At 37.8% G+C, this 17,200-nt stretch overlaps 2 protein-coding genes across 3 annotated transcripts in view; one reads left to right on the top strand and one right to left on the bottom strand.

The window, feature by feature from the left end:
• MS3_00007044 (uncharacterized protein) overlaps positions 1-1,607 on the top strand; it is a 48,701-nt gene extending 47,094 nt beyond the window's left edge. The window contains exon 9 of the mRNA XM_051215300.1: positions 924-1,607. The gene's annotated coding sequence lies outside the window, so the exon portion shown is untranslated. The remainder of the gene's footprint in view (positions 1-923) is intronic.
• Positions 1,608-5,196: 3,589 nt separating this feature from the next.
• Positions 5,197-16,576, bottom strand: IBA57_1 (Iron-sulfur clusters incorporation protein). Of its 2 annotated transcripts, XM_051215299.1 has the most exons (6): positions 16,507-16,576; positions 10,677-10,911; positions 10,480-10,617; positions 9,436-9,640; positions 7,259-7,553; positions 5,197-5,625 (listed from the first exon to the last, which is right to left on the bottom strand). In XM_051215299.1, the coding sequence occupies exons 2-6, from the start codon at positions 10,881-10,883 to the stop codon at positions 5,265-5,267; spliced, it is 1,206 nt and encodes a 401-aa protein (XP_051068507.1). In that variant the 5' UTR covers positions 10,884-10,911; positions 16,507-16,576; the 3' UTR covers positions 5,197-5,264. The 2 variants fall into 2 exon arrangements, with proteins under 2 accessions (XP_051068507.1, XP_051068508.1); XM_051215298.1 differs by lacking the exon at positions 16,507-16,576 and having other exon boundaries at positions 10,480-11,714.
• Positions 16,577-17,200: the final 624 nt, after the last annotated feature.

Genomic DNA, 17,200 nt, shown 5'->3' with positions numbered 1-17,200 from the left:
GTGTTTTTGGAATTTCCTCTGTCTAAGATTTCTAAATTTTTCCTATCGAATGAGTGTTCGCAGTTATCCACGTGTATTGATATAAGTGATGAGATATCATGGCGTTTGACTGCTAATTGATGTTCATATAGGCGAAGGTGAAGGGGGCGTCCGCTTTGTCCGGTGTAGTGTTTCTCGCAGTTGGCACAATTTATTTTGTAGATGATGTTTGATTTGTTTTCCTTTGTTATTTCATCCTTTGGTTTGCATAGGATTGATTGTAGTGATTTTGTCAGTTTGTGTGCCACACCTGTCCCGAAGGTTTTCAGCAGTTTCGTTGCGGTTCTAATATGCCTTTTATGTATGGTAGGGCGATCCTTTTGTTGATTTCTGTGCTTGACTTAGGTTCTGATGCTGCGCGCGGTTGGCATTTTTTGATGAAGTTGATTGAGTAGCTGTTCTTTTGAAATACGTCCTTCAGGTATTGCTCTTCATTTTTTCGAGCTGCCAGTGTGCTGCAATGTGTCATCGCCCTCTTGAACAAAGTGTGTACGCAGTTGATTTTGTGAGCTCTTGGGTTGTTGCTATTGTAGTTGAGAATTTGATCCGTAAAGTAAACAATGACAAATTTGAGGTCAATAAGAACCAATCAACATCGAGGTGTACAGAACAAGCTGTGAAACGCATATGGAGAAATTCGAACACTTCACTTCTATCTGAAGTTTGTGCTAATGATGTCGTTCAGAAGAACGATGAAAGCTCCACGACCAAACCATCCAGCTCAGAGAACAAAAATCCATCAAAAACTAAACAAATGTGTTTAGAATGTTGAATGGTATATATCACATAATGCATAAGTATGTATATTATATTGTATATGTATATTCCTTGTATTTCTCAATATCTCAATGCTTCTTTCTTTCATTATTAAACTTTATCTACAGATTACAAGTACAATACAAATACATCAGATGAACAGGCAAGTTAAACATCATAATCTTTCAAATATATTACCAAATTAATAACATATTATACAATCTTCTATGTAATATGTCAATAGGTTAAAACAAACATTGATTCATATGAATTACACATTGTATTGTATCATATTTTACATTTATAAAGATATCGTTTTCATTTGATTATTTAAAAAAGAAAGAAAAAAGAGAGTATTGTTTATATAGTTATGATTGATACCATATAAATCTAGTTGTTTTACCTTATGTATTAATATTGATAATGGAACGATGAATGTTACAGGTTATAGGCCCTATATTGACAACGATCTATTCCTATGTGATTAATGTCCACAAAGAAGAAGAAATACTTCTTTCGAATTCTATTGTTAGATATGCGAGTTGTAAACAGATTAGAGAGTATTGCGTTGTCTTCTAATCATTTAGAAATGTATTGAGTACTGTTGTGACTTACAGAAAAATGGAATATTCGTATATGCTGACGAGTGCCAAGTAGCACGAAACCCGGGTCCAGCGTTTCCTGTTGACTACCTCCAACCACCATCTAATCTCAATACATAGTGTCGAGTCACCTAGACTGGTGGCCACATTGCAACATGATCGATAGCATTCGATCTGCACTAATAAGGACTAGACAAGCATGAGATTGATCACCACCCAGTGATCAATCAATTGTGATTACATCTCAGTCCTACAGGAGGTTAGTCACGGCTCGGATAGCTCAGTGGTAACGTCTCTGACTGTGAAGCTGGGTGACACGAGATTGAATCCGCCAGGGAGCACCAGTTCCCTCAAGATTACAGGTACACCTTGCTGACGAGTGCCAAGTAGCACGAAACCCGGGTCCAGGGTTTCCTGTTGACTACCTCCAACCACCATCTAATATGCAATAAGTGTGTTTTTTTGGAAAACGTAAAGACCTATAGTAGGACTAATTGTAATAATTTGTATCACCCCAATCCATTATTGATATGTATAGTTGACGACCAGACAACAAAGATAGACTAACTTCTTATCGACCGCTGAGTGGTATATAACTAATTGAAAGCACTTCGTTTAGTTCAACACGCTTCACTAGTACATTGTCAGTGTGACTAGAACAACATTTAGAGTGTTTCATAGAAACGGACTAATGTGACCTTATAAGCTTATCGCCATCATATTGAAAATGTCAAATCCAAGTTTCAATCGGACAACCTACTTCTTCGAATAAAACAACTGTTTGTTCCTAAGTTTGTTAGACGGCAGATCACACTAGGACAAAATTAACAGGTTACCTTCTTCACATACAGAATTTTTTTACTCTCTTGTCCACCTAGTAATAAAAGACAGGGTTGATAAGAAAGCAGGGACCTATTGATAAGCTCAAATCGGACAATAAAAGGACCATTACCTGGTTAATATTCTTCTGTGACTATAGCCTTATTCATATAAGGAAGTTTGTATTAAATCTAAACACATCCGGTCGATGAAAACTGTCGATTTAAGTGAAACCAATTGTCATATAAGTAACAGGTAACGCATCATTTTCAGCAAAATAAAATATTCCTAAATATACGGAGAACTTTAAATTACATATAAACAATTAGTGGGATTTCGTAATACCTTGGATCAGTAAGACCCTTTATTGATATAGGTTATTGAATTAAGTTAGGAAGGAAGCTGAGATATAAGACCATAATAGCAGTTACGGGTTGCAAACAAGGCTTTCTATTGAATGACACTCAAAGTTAGATTAGCAACTGAGTTCGAATTCTACCTTGATCACTGAGTGTTTTGTTATATTAATGAAAAATACTCAACTAACCACATAAGTTACTTAATTTGATCTTCTCAATATAAATTGTATTAAACTAGTGCAAAGGTTAGTTGGCAGAATAATAGACAGGTAAATTAAAAGTCTCTTAATTTGCATTTCTACCTTGAATCGATTTCTTTCAACTTCGAAAACTAGATTCATTGTACTGCAATTTGCAAACACATTTCTTAAGAGTTAGTTATATATAATATGCCGTTGTGGGCCAGGGTAATTTTACATTTGTTTCCAGGAGAACCGGACACCATACGGACTTTCACGTGACAACCCCAACAGTACAGCTCAATCCCTTTCAACAGGAGAGCCAGACACCACCCAGGCTTAAACTTTATAACCCGAGCAGTACAGCTCAATCCCGCTTCACAGGAGAACCAGACACCGTATAGGCTTTAACGCTACAATCTGAATAGTACAGTTTAATCCTGGGGCGCAACGACACAGGTACCAAGCACCCCGATGGACCATTCGTATACACATTCACATCACATGTATAGTTATTCCGATCAATGATCGTGTGAATCAATTATGCACATCACGAACAGGCCAAAGTTGACCTATTCCGTTTTTACAGTCAAACTCATTCATGTTAGCAATGGCGACATGTCTTACAATGTTCCAATGACAATGGCACTTGAAAACCCTGAAAAGCAACCACCAGTATGAATGAAATCGGCTAACCAGAAAACCGATTTTGTGCATGAACAGTTAGCAAAACTTGCCAAAGTAATGCCGAACCATCCACAATATCGAACCTCCAAACTCATATGAGACCTTCAGCTCTGCTAAGCAATATAGCTTATTTTTTTAAGACATCGACATGAACTTTTCATAAAGTTTCTTCAAAGTTCAATTTAACTTTGTAAATTTTAGAAATCATAGTGTACTCTACATATTTATACTGTTATCACCCTTGATCTTCCTCTCAATCATGAATTCTATTACTCCTTCATATGTACTTTAATGCTGTTTTTCGAACATACTCCCAATTTTTAGTCTCCTAAATTATTATTTTGATCTCTTTTCTGTTATTGATTTTATTAAATTCATCTCTTTATACTGATGTGGTATGTATGACGATATGCGCCAACGAATAGTTGCGTCAAACTCTACGTTAATCGAAGTGATTGACTATAGTGAAATTAATCAACGATTTGAGCACTTAATTCACAAGCTTTACACTATAAGTTTTAATCTCATTTAACTCGATTGATCACAGATATTCAGATTATTGTACCACTTAGAACAAGTGTGACTAAATCCCAAAACATAATAAAAATTTTATTATTGAAATGTACAGTTTGATGACCAAACCATTTTTATTTGGATTATGTATAAGCCATTTATTTTAAAAGCATCCTGAATTTTAACGCACTTTACACTATGGAATCCGCGAGATATCGGTCTATCAATAAAAAGATGAGTATACTGAGCAGCAGTTTGTTCTGTTCTACTTTACAGTTGCGAAAAATGGCCATTAAGAGTAGGAGATACTCGCAAGCTACTAGTAATTGATCACAGATGTCTCAGAAATATTACTCGCATCTCACGGAATCACCGCGTAAGTAATAGTGAGGTAAGACACATGGTATTAGGGAATGATGGTAAATCAGTTGATGAGGTTGTAAATGTTCATCGACTGAGATGGTTGGACCACGTCTTACGTATGCTTGAACACCGATTATCACGACGCGCAATACTGACCAGTGTTAGGGATAGTTGGAAGAAAGTTAGGGGCGGTCAAACCAAAACGTCGCATCAGTCCTTTAAGTCACTAGCTTCTAGTCTGAGCCATGTTGGTAGATGAGATGGTGGAGTATGTATGTGTTCACTATATAGTTCTCAGATTTTACTAAGATGTTCTGTAATGTTGTGTTCTAGTATATTCGATTGTCCACACTTATGTTCTCGTTCACTACAGGCATACTATATTAGTTCCCAGTCGATGTCAAGTAAAGTATGTCAACTTGAGCCTAATATACATTTATTACAAAAACAGGTACCTTAATTCAAAGATAACGAATTTCTCCTATTAGTGATGCCTTTCATTTTGGTGAATAATGTTACAACAAACATGAAAATGATCAGTGAGACTATAATTTATGGACGACCTATGAGTGACGCTAAACTGACCTTGGGAGTGTTCACCTAATAACTAGGACCAAATGAAGGTTATAAACCAGTGTAAGGAATTCGAATTATGATTCACAGTTGATGGTTAGAGGTTAGGAATTCAATTTAGAGTTTTCATCACGAACTGATATCAGTTATAATGTCCCTACTTGGTCAGATGAGTGAGTGAATTTCGCGCCAAAATCCAAGATCTGTTATCTTATATCTAATTCGTTCATCCAGAAATTATAGTCTCACTTTAAATGATCAATCATCATCAGTCAACTAATTTCTTATTAAACAAAAACATCATAGTATAGTTTGTTTTTATATTTAAAAATAAGATTATATAACATCTAATGGAATAGGAAAACACAACTGATTTATGTACATGTAATTCGTTTAATTGTTGGCGCTATATTCTCAGGCCACCATGATGGTATATATGGAATAATATCTAATTGTATTACATTATTAGTATTATTATGATCACAATCAGTATGAATCGGGATATTTACTACTAGTTTATATTGTTGTTCATTGATATCAGTTAAACGTATCAATGCTATACCACTGATTAATTCATTATCAATATTTAAATCATTCTCATTATGATCATTATTATTTATCATAATAAAATTATTCATATTTACATTTCTAATCCATCCAATTAATTTTAATTTTGATAATTCATATGTTTTATCATTTTTATCCATTTGATAAATTGGTGCATTGTATAAATGACTATAGAAATATTTTCAATGAAAAGAAAGAAAGAAAAAGTTGAAAATGAATAATTCTTTTGTGTATGTGTATATTCATCATTATAAAATTAAAACAAAGTGTAGAGTATAACTTTTTATCACCAATTGATATTGTAGTGTATGCGGTAGATATATAAGTGAATGCCTTGGTACGGCCTTGAGTGTGGAGAGTCCGCTCTGCCTCTCCAAATGCTCTCATATGGTCATGCGTATATAGCCTCTACCAGGGAAGTCCTACTCACTGTCTTCTTGTGGAGGGGGTATTGTTTACGAAAATGAGAAGATGAAAAGCGAATATCCGGCGCTTTAACCAGGTTGGTAGACATGGAGAGTTCACTTAGAGGAGTTGAAAAACCCTGATTCCAAACCAATGGTGCACATGGACTTTAGTATCCTGAAGGAACAAATGGCGTATGAACCAATTGTTGGTCACCGGCTACCATGGCAATGCATCTCCTTACGTTGCTCCATGTAATTTAGTCATTTTTGTACTACAAATTGTTACCAATGTTTTCCGATTAGCTTAAACGTCTAAGGTCGGTGCTATAGAATACTCTGGTCAAAGACGTCCAGATGGCAGAACTGATGACAGTGACTAGTATGTGAAACTTTTTACATAGGATCTTGTCCCAAGAAATTATACTGAAAGGGATGGCGTCTAAAGTATGGGCAAAACGTTCCACACAAGAATTACTCTAAAAACCCTGTAGCTAACTGGCTTTAAACTTATAATTTATAGATTCACTTGGTGTTGTTTTACTTGTATCTTCCTATTATTATTTAGGACTGCAATTGATCAGTTTCTTATTGGCATATGTGCATCCTGTGCGGACTGCCTCGATATTTCCTTAGGTCACAAGCTTTATGAGCAAAGATGGATAATGGCTAGCAGTGCAATCCAGTTTGATGCGCGTTTCGTCCTATTTGGAACTTGTCAGCTGGATGTACCTGCATCTCAGCGTTGATGTTCACTCACATATATCAACAAGGGATTGATCAATTACAGTCCTAAATAACAATGGGAGGATTCAAGTAAATAATATCAAGTGGATTTAAAACTTCACACTATTGCACAAGCATGTGGTTATTAGGACTCAGTAGCTAAGTGGATAACGCAATAGGGTTTGAAGCGAAAAATACTGGGTTCGAGTCTCAGAGTAAACATTAACTCTGAGATGCATGTACATCCAGTTGACGAGTCCAAAATAGGACGAAACGCGCGTCCTGGATTTCACTGTTGGCCACTATTTATCAGTAAATTTGGGAACATAATAGATTAGTGAGTTTAATTTGACAAAACTGATGAAACTGTGTCGAATAACTAACAAACTTTTTAATAACAATCTCTGCTTATCCAAATACAAAAAGTATACCCCTCAACTAAGGTAGACGAGAAAACTTTATCAAGGAAACATGAGATGACACTACGAACATTTGACGTTTAGTGTCTTATTAGCAAAAACAATATCAGGTCTAACCTGTGAGTTGACTGTGTCATCATTCTGAGAGGTTGTGGTTTTTATGGACAACCAAACGCATCTTAAAAACTGTAATTGTATTGAGATCAAGGAATATAAGCAGTGCAATATAGAGATAGATAAGTTTAAACTCACTTGACACTATTTGATGTTTTTAAAACATCAATATTCCCCTTCGACACTATTTTAATCGGCACATATCTTCGCCGAGTAACTCCAGTAAAGTGTGTCCGTGCTGTCAACTCCTGACCAATATAACATCCTTTGGAAAAGCTAACTCCACCGGATAAATCAGCATTCGCTTCGAACGGTAGTGTATCACTTGTAATTAATTCCTTAATACCTTCTGGTAAGCCCAATTCCCAACGTGCATTATGATACAGGTTTATATCAAGTGGTTGTGTATTGCATGATGGGAAAATACTAGTGACTTGTGATAAGGAAAAAGAAATGGAATGACAATGGAAAAGAGCTGGAGAACAAAGGAACTGAAGTCACACATTTGGATTAAAATTAATAATTTGTACTATGCTTTATTAGCTGACCATCTATTTAATTTAGAAAATAAAATCCTGGTCAATTCGAAACCACCAACAGATATGACATTTTAATGTTTCTTTAAGATAAAGAAATTCGATAGGATACGGCATCAAGAAATGAACGAAATCGCAAACGGTTTCGATTTTGAATAACCACTTAGAGCTTGTAAGACTACTGAACTGCTCGATCACTTGGAATTCATCTGAGATACTGCAATTGACTACCTAATCCAAATCCAAAACAACCTGTAGTGCCAGTAAAATGTCACTGAGTCCTAGCCAAACCATCCGACAGTTAGGTCACTCAATTTTGAACGGTTCATCGACTATCTTTAGGGTCGAAGATAACGATAACCAACGCGCATTAATCAATCGTACACCATGGACTGGCGTGGCGGTGGCGGTCACACTTTTGTTTGTACCTACTCTAACTAATATACTTCTATAATCACGTCCTTTGTGTTATACGGCCTTCAAAGCAGCAATAGTACCTTGATACGACGAAGGGGTAAACCACGTTAATTGCTGAACACGAGGTGTGACTTGGAAGTTAGCTATTGGTCACACTATTCCCGTCTAACTCGAGTAGGGCCCCAAAAATTCAACATAGATCATCTACTTTAGTGAGTTACAAACCCTTCTTTGCTTCACGCATCATGCCGAAAACAAACCACTACTTCATTTATATCCATGTCCCAACGTCCGAACCCAATATTTGGTTTAAAAGATGCTGCAGTGACACGACAAGAGCGTTTCGATGCCGCCAATTGATCATCGCTGTCCCTGAATGGACTACCAGACCTTAGTTTCGACATTACTTAAGCTCAAGCTAAACCTACGTATCTATGCCGTCTAAATTGTCCTAAGATTAACGTTGATTGCAATTGAATATCACTGTAGCAAATACCTGCCACTAGCGATACTAGTTACACAAATTTAGCAAACACTTCGAACAAACTATCAGAAAGGGAGTACACAAGCAAATGATTCTATTGGATTTCGCACCTCGATACTCAGTTTACCACATTATTGATTTAAACATACAGACATTGGTACAAGAAGGCACTGAATAGATATGCGCCACACAAATTATTCGATTTGTGTGAGGGCTATGATACTGCCCGGGTGACCAAACCGAAGCAGCTGGTTCACTATGCCAAAACAATGTCGTCTTCACACTCAAGATCAGAAATACTTTCTCTAGGTAGCATATCGAAACGAAAAAAAATTTACTTAGAGATATGCGAAGCACAATAACAGCAACTTTTGAATGAAAGTCAGAATCTCCTTATTTACAATATCCCTGCATGCCACATCGTCTAGTAACAAATTCTGATAGAATTTCGCACATCAAGTCTCTATTTGGTTAAAAAAACAGCCGACTCAACGTCAGAATCTTCTAACAGCCACATGTTTATCTTCATTGGGATAATAAATCACCGACGATGTTCGATGTAATCAATCAAAAATAAATATTTTTTTTAGCAATGATACAACATGGTCATGATAAAGTCCAGCTCATTACATGACCATAAATAACAAGACATAATGACAAATAAAATTATGACCACGTCTAGTATAAATGCAAATCGGTAAGTCAATCAAATCAATTGTTGCTGTCGTTCAAAGTTAAAGATGCCTAGGTCAGTTTATATGGCCATTCATGTTTGTAGTTATGTGTATACAGTTTTTTCTAAAATGCTGAAAAACTATTCAACAAAAATTCGAAAACATTAAACCTAATATTTAATAAAATCTAAACAAAATAATTACCATTTGTACTAGATGTTGACAGTATGCGTCCAGACCAACCAGATATACCCCTAGGATCTGAAGCGAAAAATATCAACTGTTGTTGATCACTAATATCAGGTGAATTCACTGGTAACCATGCTTTATAATTATTCAGTTGATTCGAGTGTCTTGATGTCGGCATAGCGACCCAAGGATACACTGATAAATCGGCGTCTATCTTAACCTAGACAAATGTTATTTACAATAGACAAAAATGGATTTTTGAAAAAATTAACAGTTAAACATTTGAATAGTCAAATAAAGAAGGTCGATGTATGTCGAAACTTAGTATCTCAGAATGTATAGTTCTCATTAATAAACTTTAAGACGGTAAATAAGAAAATGAACATGTGGGACAAGGTATTTAGATGAACTAGAAGTACATATTTGTATACTAAGAATCGAGTTACGTTTATTCTACAATCATTCTATCATCAAATACTAGCAACTTACACATATCTATTACTTCCAAAGGCTATTTTTTTCACAGCCATTAAGTAATAGAGAGTAAACCTCTGCACAGCACACACCCTACGACAATTAGACAGGAATCTTACTCGTACTGAAGGTAGCATCACCCAACAAAGGCTAAACGAGCTTATTTTTATACTTTCATAGATTTTGAGCATTACTTTTATATCAGGCCTGGCTAAGCACACGAGGTAAGTGAAGTTAATAACTCACTAAGTGTTAGGGGTTATGAAACTGCCTAGTTGCTTAAACCAAAGTAGGTGGGGCGGAGTTTGAATCTGGGACAGTAACAAAAAGTCGAACTTCCCAGCCACTAAGCCATTGTGACGTGATCAGCTACATAATCAGGGTAGAGAAGATCTGAATCAAAATTAAACATAAGCTATTTGGGTAATATTTCTAAATCATAAGTACTGTTAAGTCACCATTAAACACTATAATTGGCCATAAATACTTACGTCAAATAAAGTGATCAAAAAATTCATGCAATCGATTTTTAAATCACATTAAGGCGATGAGAAATATAGCAAATAACACTGAAGTGAAACGTACTTTCCCACGTAAATTATATTGCTTTAAGTGTTTAACCATATCAGGTACGCAACTGACGTCAACTTCAACAAGATAATCAGACTGATTAGTCGATAAACGATTAGTATGATAGATAAATGCATCAGTTAGAACTCTACCCTAAAATATATAATGAAAAAAAACTATATCTGACAGGAAGGAAATTCAATGAAATATACCTTCGAATTGAGAAACAATGAATACATGAATGAATTAGGTTGATTTATAGATTTGATATCATTTGTTATAAGTCCTTGTAGAAACTCATCGGCTGATGTGCCATGAACGCATATAAGACTTCTTTCTTTTAATTGACTTATACTCAGAAAACGTTTAGGAAGAAAAGTAAGATGACTGACACGAATGGAATTTCCAAATACGATCATGAGATTCGAATCAAAGCACAAAAACAATCTAAAAGAAACAAATACAACTTCAATTACTATTATATGGCAGACATAAACATATTGGTTCATGTTTAGTTTGTTACCTATCCTTAAAATGACTAGTAGAAATATCAATTAGATCTTATCAGAAAAAGTTCTACACTCCCAAATATGAAGGTCCTGATAACAGTAGTCCGATTAATCTATTTATGACAAACGCGTTAAGCAATACATCAGCACTCCTATGATTTAATGATTTTTGTGATGTAATGTTCTTTAATAATTTTTCAGTTGCAGTCAGTTCAAGAATATAAACGTTATGTAAATCTATATAGATAAACCACTACTTAAAGTCATTAATACGGAAGAATCTATCATATTTGTGTGAGCTCATCGCAAGATAGCAAGCTACATTTCAGTTTAAGTGAACATATTCTTTTTTTAAAAAAATTGATTTTAGACATCATGTCACTTAGACTGGTAACCAAATTGTGACTTTTTCACTAGAATCCAATAATCACTGGGTGACCAGGCAAACCTGAACTTGGCAACTACCATGTAATCAACTAGTTGTAAGCTGTATTATTTTGTAAAAGCCTAACCATAGCAGGACATTGATTTTCTGTTTATGTCTTTTCGGCGAGACTCTAATTTAGGGACGAGCCAGTGAGAAGCGTTTGAGCAATTTCAATTATTAGCCTATCAGAAGACAGGATACAGTAGCAATATATTACAAGAAAGTGATGAATTACAGTGGATATTCTTCTTTTACATGATTAAAAGACTTGTTAAGATTTGATAAAGGCTCAGAGGTTCTGAATTCATAATGCATACGGTATAGAAACTCGTCCATAGGGTTAGGGTCAGGCTGCTAACATGAGATCGGTTTACATCCGATTTTAGAGAAGAGGTGTTTATTGAGAGGCTACAACCCTAACCTCTAAAATCCGTTGTAAACTGATCTCATGTTAGCACCCTAACCTTAACCATAAACCCTAACCTAACCCTAACCCCTAACCTAACCCTAAACCAAACCTAACCCTATGAACGAGTTTCAGTTTCAGTTTGGGAAGGACAGGAGGCTCGATGGCCTACGTTAGTCCTGGCAATGGTGGTCTCTCAGTTGATCCAACTTTCTTTTGAAAGAGTCGACGGATGGAGCCTCAACCACGTGCTGAGGTAGTGAATTCCACTCGTTGATGATTCGATGGGAAAGTCGATAGTCAGCTGACAAGTAATTTGTTCTCGGCTTGTGAACTTTTTCGGAGTGTCCTCGTAAATTCTCTGTTTTGGAAGACAAGAAAAATGAGGGCATGTTAGGTGCAAATTTATCACTAAGCAATTTGTAGACTGTAATCAAGTCGCCTCTAGTTCTGCGATATGACAACGGGAAAAGGTTCAGCTTGGCCAGTCGAGATTCATACGGAAGCTTCGCTATTCTGGGAACCAGCTTAGTGGCCGTTCTCTGAACCTTTTCCAGAAGCTCACTGTCTTTTTCTAAGCAGGGGCTAGCCGCTTGTATGCAGTACTCAAGTTTAGGACGTACGAACACTGTATATAAGGTCAAAAACGTCTTAGCGTCGACATGACTAAAAGCCCTACGTATTGACCATAACGTTCTAAAACTTTTGGCGGCTATTGCACGGCAGTGTGCAGTAGTCTTTAAGTCTTGGCTAACGATAACTCCTAAGTCATTATATGTCTGGACGACAGGTAGCTCAGTGTTATTCATCGTGTATGCATCTGTACCTTGATGACCGATATGCATCACAACACACTTGGAAGTATTTATCGGTAACTGCCAGGCTTCAGACCATTCAGATAATCTCTTCAGGTCATTTTGAAGTTCTAAGCTATCACTCTTACATCGTATCGTTTTCCATATCTTGACATCGTCAGCATATAGCAAGACCGATGATGATAGGAGACAAGGAAGGTCATTTACATACAAGAGGAATAGCACTGGCCCCAAAACTGTACCCTGGGGCACTCCACTAAGCACAGTTTCCCAGCTAGATAACTGTGAGTTCACCCTTACTCTTTGTTGACGCCCAACTAAGAAGTCTTTTACCCACATCAATAAATTGCCTGCAATCCCGACTTTTCTTAGCTTATATAACAGCCGGTTGTGCGGAACTTTATCAAAAGCTTTACTGAAATCAATGAAGGCGACGTCTACAGGTAGCTTTTGGTCCTTAAGAGCGCACCAGCTTTCACGAGCCACTAATAAGTTAGTGAGACAAGAATAACCTATTCTGAAACCGTGCTGCTTCTCCGAGAGGATCCGGTTTTTATCGAGATACTTAAACAGCTCCTTCCGAATAATCTTTTCTAAGATTTTAACAACCACACTAGTTAGGCTAACGGGGCGGTAGTTCTCAGGTTTGTGTTTCGTGCCTGTTTTAAAGACAGGACTTACTATGGCGTTTTTCCAATCTTTCGGTAAGCGACCCTGCGTAACGGATAGGTTAAAGCATGTACTTAAAGGGCTTGCAACGAAGTTAGATAATTCTTTCAGTAACCTAGGATGTAATTCATCGGGCCCCGTGGATTTACCTATGTCAAGCTTATTTAGCAGACCAAAGACATCGAGTTCTTTAATGGTCACGCTATCCAGTGTATGTATGGGGGGATCTGTATACGCTGACGAGAAGGGCGCTTCTATGGTATACACGTTGCTAAAGTAGTTTGAGAACGCTTGAGCCTTACCAAAGTCGTCCTCCACTAATGATGAAGCAGTACTGTCTCCCCATAGAGCAGGAATATTTCCTTTTCTCCTTGTCCTTTGGTTTATATAGGAATACAAGCGTTTAGGACATTCTACGGATTCCTTAACAAGTTTTTCTTCGTACAATTTTCTAGACTTACGGAGGGTCGAGGCACAAGTGTTCCGAGCCTTTCGATACTGAGATTTTGACTCATCAGTCCCCAGTAACCTAAATCTATACATTTTCCTTTTCTTACGGAGAAGGATACGGACCTCCCTACTGAACCATGGTGGCTAGTTTTTCGGCCCCTTTAGTATAGTCCAAGGGATGTGAGGTGTGGTAACTTTTAAGTATGAATTTCGAAATGCATCCCAGGCCGTTTCAATGGAGGACTCTGGGTCTATTGTCCAATCTATTAACGATGCTGAGTGCATGATGTCTGGTATGTTTGCTTTCCAGACGTTGGGTCTGGACTGGACTGACGCGTCCTCATGACTGGCAGTTATATGGAAGTCGAAAGTTAAAACTGCGTGGTCACTTTTACCTAAGGGTGGCATATGATGGAGGTTCACAACATCATCCTCATAGTGACTCAGTATAAGATCTAATAAGGATGATTCAGTGTCCGGATCATACCTTGTCGCTTCTTTCACATGTTGCACTAGAGCACATGTGATAACCGCATCAACTAGTTCCTGCTCGAAAGAATTCTCCGACGATTTAGTTCGCAGATTTTCCCAGTCTACCGTAGGTGCATTAAAGTCCCCTAGGACTAGACATCGACCACTTTGGGACCAAGTATTGAAACTGCTTAACAGGATCTCATTTGCCTCACAGCTTGGACTGCGATAGACCAAACCAATCAGCAGCTCTTGTCCCTTGCATTTTAAGCGAAGACTAACTAATTCACACGTCCCACTCTCATGGGATACACTATCGATAATGGCAAATGGGATAGCATTCCTAATGAATAGAGCTACTCCCCTCCTTTGCGTTTTTGTGTTCTGTCGGCCCTTACTAACGTAAAGCCCTCGAAATCAAGTTCTATACTATCTATAGCCTGTGTCAGCCAGGTTTCTGTTACTGCAATTATATCTGGCTTTGTAGATTCAATCTGTACACCTAGTTCCGATCGCTTATTAAGTAAGCTTCGTGCATTGGTGTAACAGATCCGAAGCCTCTTTAAGTGCCTTCGTGCTTCACCCAGAGTGGCTTCGGCATCATTCTCTGTCGAAGTCTTACAACCCGAAAATTTACAATTTTCAGGTCCTTTTCGCCAGCGTCTAACCTATGTTGTAGTTCTTTCTCGGCTTCCCGTCTTTTAACACGGTCTGCCAACGGTAGGTCCTTTCGAATAAAGACTCCTGAACCCTTTAACTTGTGTCCATTTTGTAAAATTAGGTCACGTTCGTTCGAAGAGCCGAATACTACTTTAAGCAGTCTGGAATGATTTGGTTTCGAGTCCGTTAGACTCCCTAGTCTGTACACCTTTAGCAAGGTGACCCCGGTCATATTTTGAGGCATGAGTTGATTAAGCAGCTGCCTAATCAGTACAATGTCATGCTCAAAACAAGCTTTAGGTTCAGAGCTCTCGCTCTTCTTGATTCTATGAAAAATAGCTGATCTGTCGCTATAATCAGCTTTCGATTTTTCAACCACTCTTACGGGGGCAGGTTTCTCTTTTATATCCCTACTTTTCTTTCTTACAACCTTTACCCATTCGTCAACGGTGCTGGTAGAAGCAATAATAGTTGCGTCAAACCTAGTGTTGGGTTTTGGGGGTTGTCGACGACCTGAGAGGTCGTGTTATGTTTACCGTTCGAAACCGATCGAGCCTTGCGATTGCGGCTTCTAGGTGTTTCCTGTTGGATCCCATCTGGAAGACGGGGAACAGAAGACCCTACTTTTCTTGAGCTTTTGTTTAAGGCAGGCCTCTTTGGAGACTGCTTTTCCTTCTTTGACGGGCGTGAGTCATCTATCACCGGACTAACCTTAGTTTCCTTCACGTTGATTTGCGTGTCGACAGATCGAGTGCTGTTTGACGCGTTCCGACTATGCTTGCTAAAACACTTCTTTGCAGCATCAACCAGTGAGATGGCCTCGGTTAGCAAGCTGTTTGCATCCGAGCAGCACTGTTGACAAAGCCACACACAACCCTTCTTAATGAACCGTTTGAAAGCAGCAGGCGTTAAGTTCGTGCAAACTTCGTGGTACCAGCCTTTGCACTCGTCGCACTGCATGCCGCTTTCAACAGGATAACGACAACCCTATGCATTATGAATTCAGAACCTCTGAACCTTTATCAAACCTTAACAAGTTTTTAAATCATGTAAAAGAAGAATATCCACTGTAATTCATGACTTACTTATAATATATTTTCACTTTATAGTAAGTGCCTTCTGATTTGCTAATAATTGTCAAGGTCATTTAAGATTCGTTCAAAGGTCGTCCCTAAATTAGTGTCTCGCCGTCTTTTCTTTATATATTTGTGAAGAAATAGAGCTATTATTAGTGCATTTGAGGAGAATGCAAACCAACTAGTTGATATTATTAGGCTGCCTCTGGAAAGTAAATTCACGAAGCCAACAGAAACACAAGACGTATTACTCCCAGGTGACTCTGCGATTGTCTAAATCCCAGAATTTCTCGTATTCAAAACAGAAATTAGCCTCATAGTTGCATCAAGACCATGTGTTAAAAGCAAATATATCACACTAAGCTAAGAAATTATTGAGCACACTACCATCAGGCCCTGTATATCCAATATGTTTGTGAGGAGCTGATATAAACCGACTGATTCCTTTGCGTTCGCTTCTTGTTGTTTCTGTCTCATAGACTAGGACTAAACTTCATTTTCTTATACCACAATGTCACTATAAATCCACTCCCGTTAGGTGAAAGGTTTGACTTTATACCTAGTTACGTGAAACTACCGTAAACACACAAGAAGTAACGTACAAGTTGAACTGAGCACTGAGGTGAAAATGGTCTAAATGGTTCTGGACAGAATCGAAGCTTTCAGTTAACGGGCTTCCGTATCAATTAGCAGTGGATCACCGATGCCTCCAGGTAGGAACCTAATTATATTAACGATAATAGAGGAAAAAGAGAAATAAGTTGATAAATCGCAGTGAAATACTATCCTTAGTACTTAAGAATACGTCAAGTTTTCTCTCAAAGGACCCCTGTGAAATCGCCCTAACTGGCCCAGCCAGCAGCAATATCTAACATTTGATTACTCTTAAGAAGTAGGACGTGTGTCTATAGTTCGTTCTGCTGTGTCGTGTCACCCGTTTCTGAGTGTAACCCCCTAGGGTTTGTGTTGGGACCAACCTTAGGTAGGTATCTAAGGGGGTGCTCAAAAGTGTTTGGGATGTTGTAAGTCACTAGGTTACCTCTAAGATTCTTGTACTCTAATACGTAATGGTTCAGTGGTTGAAAGCGCTCTCCATCAGACTTGTATGAGTCCCCTGATTGATTTTGTGGTTCGCCATTGGATACATTCCTGAGTGTCTTTATCCTTTTGGAGTGAGGAAGGAATACTATGTTTCTGTACTCTGAATGAGGGCGACACGCGCGAACGGAGGTTAGTGGACGAAAATACTAATT

Source organism: Schistosoma haematobium, chromosome 2 (genome assembly GCF_000699445.3).
Source record: "Schistosoma haematobium chromosome 2, whole genome shotgun sequence".
Taxonomy (NCBI): Eukaryota; Metazoa; Platyhelminthes; class Trematoda; order Strigeidida; family Schistosomatidae; genus Schistosoma; species Schistosoma haematobium.
This window is presented reverse-complemented; position numbering and strand designations above follow the sequence as displayed.

Excerpts from the sequence above, each read along its gene's own strand:
- IBA57_1 (XM_051215299.1), bottom strand. The coding sequence starts at position 10,883 with ATGATCGTATTTGGAAATTCCATTCGTGTCAGTCATCTTACTTTTCTT. Across the intron at positions 9,641-10,479 it reads AATATAATTTACGTGGGAAA|GTTAAGATAGACGCCGATTT; the intron begins GTACGTTTCACT and ends ACATTTGTCTAG. Across the intron at positions 5,626-7,258 it reads AAAACATCAAATAGTGTCAA|TCATTTATACAATGCACCAA; the intron begins GTGAGTTTAAAC and ends ATATTTCTATAG.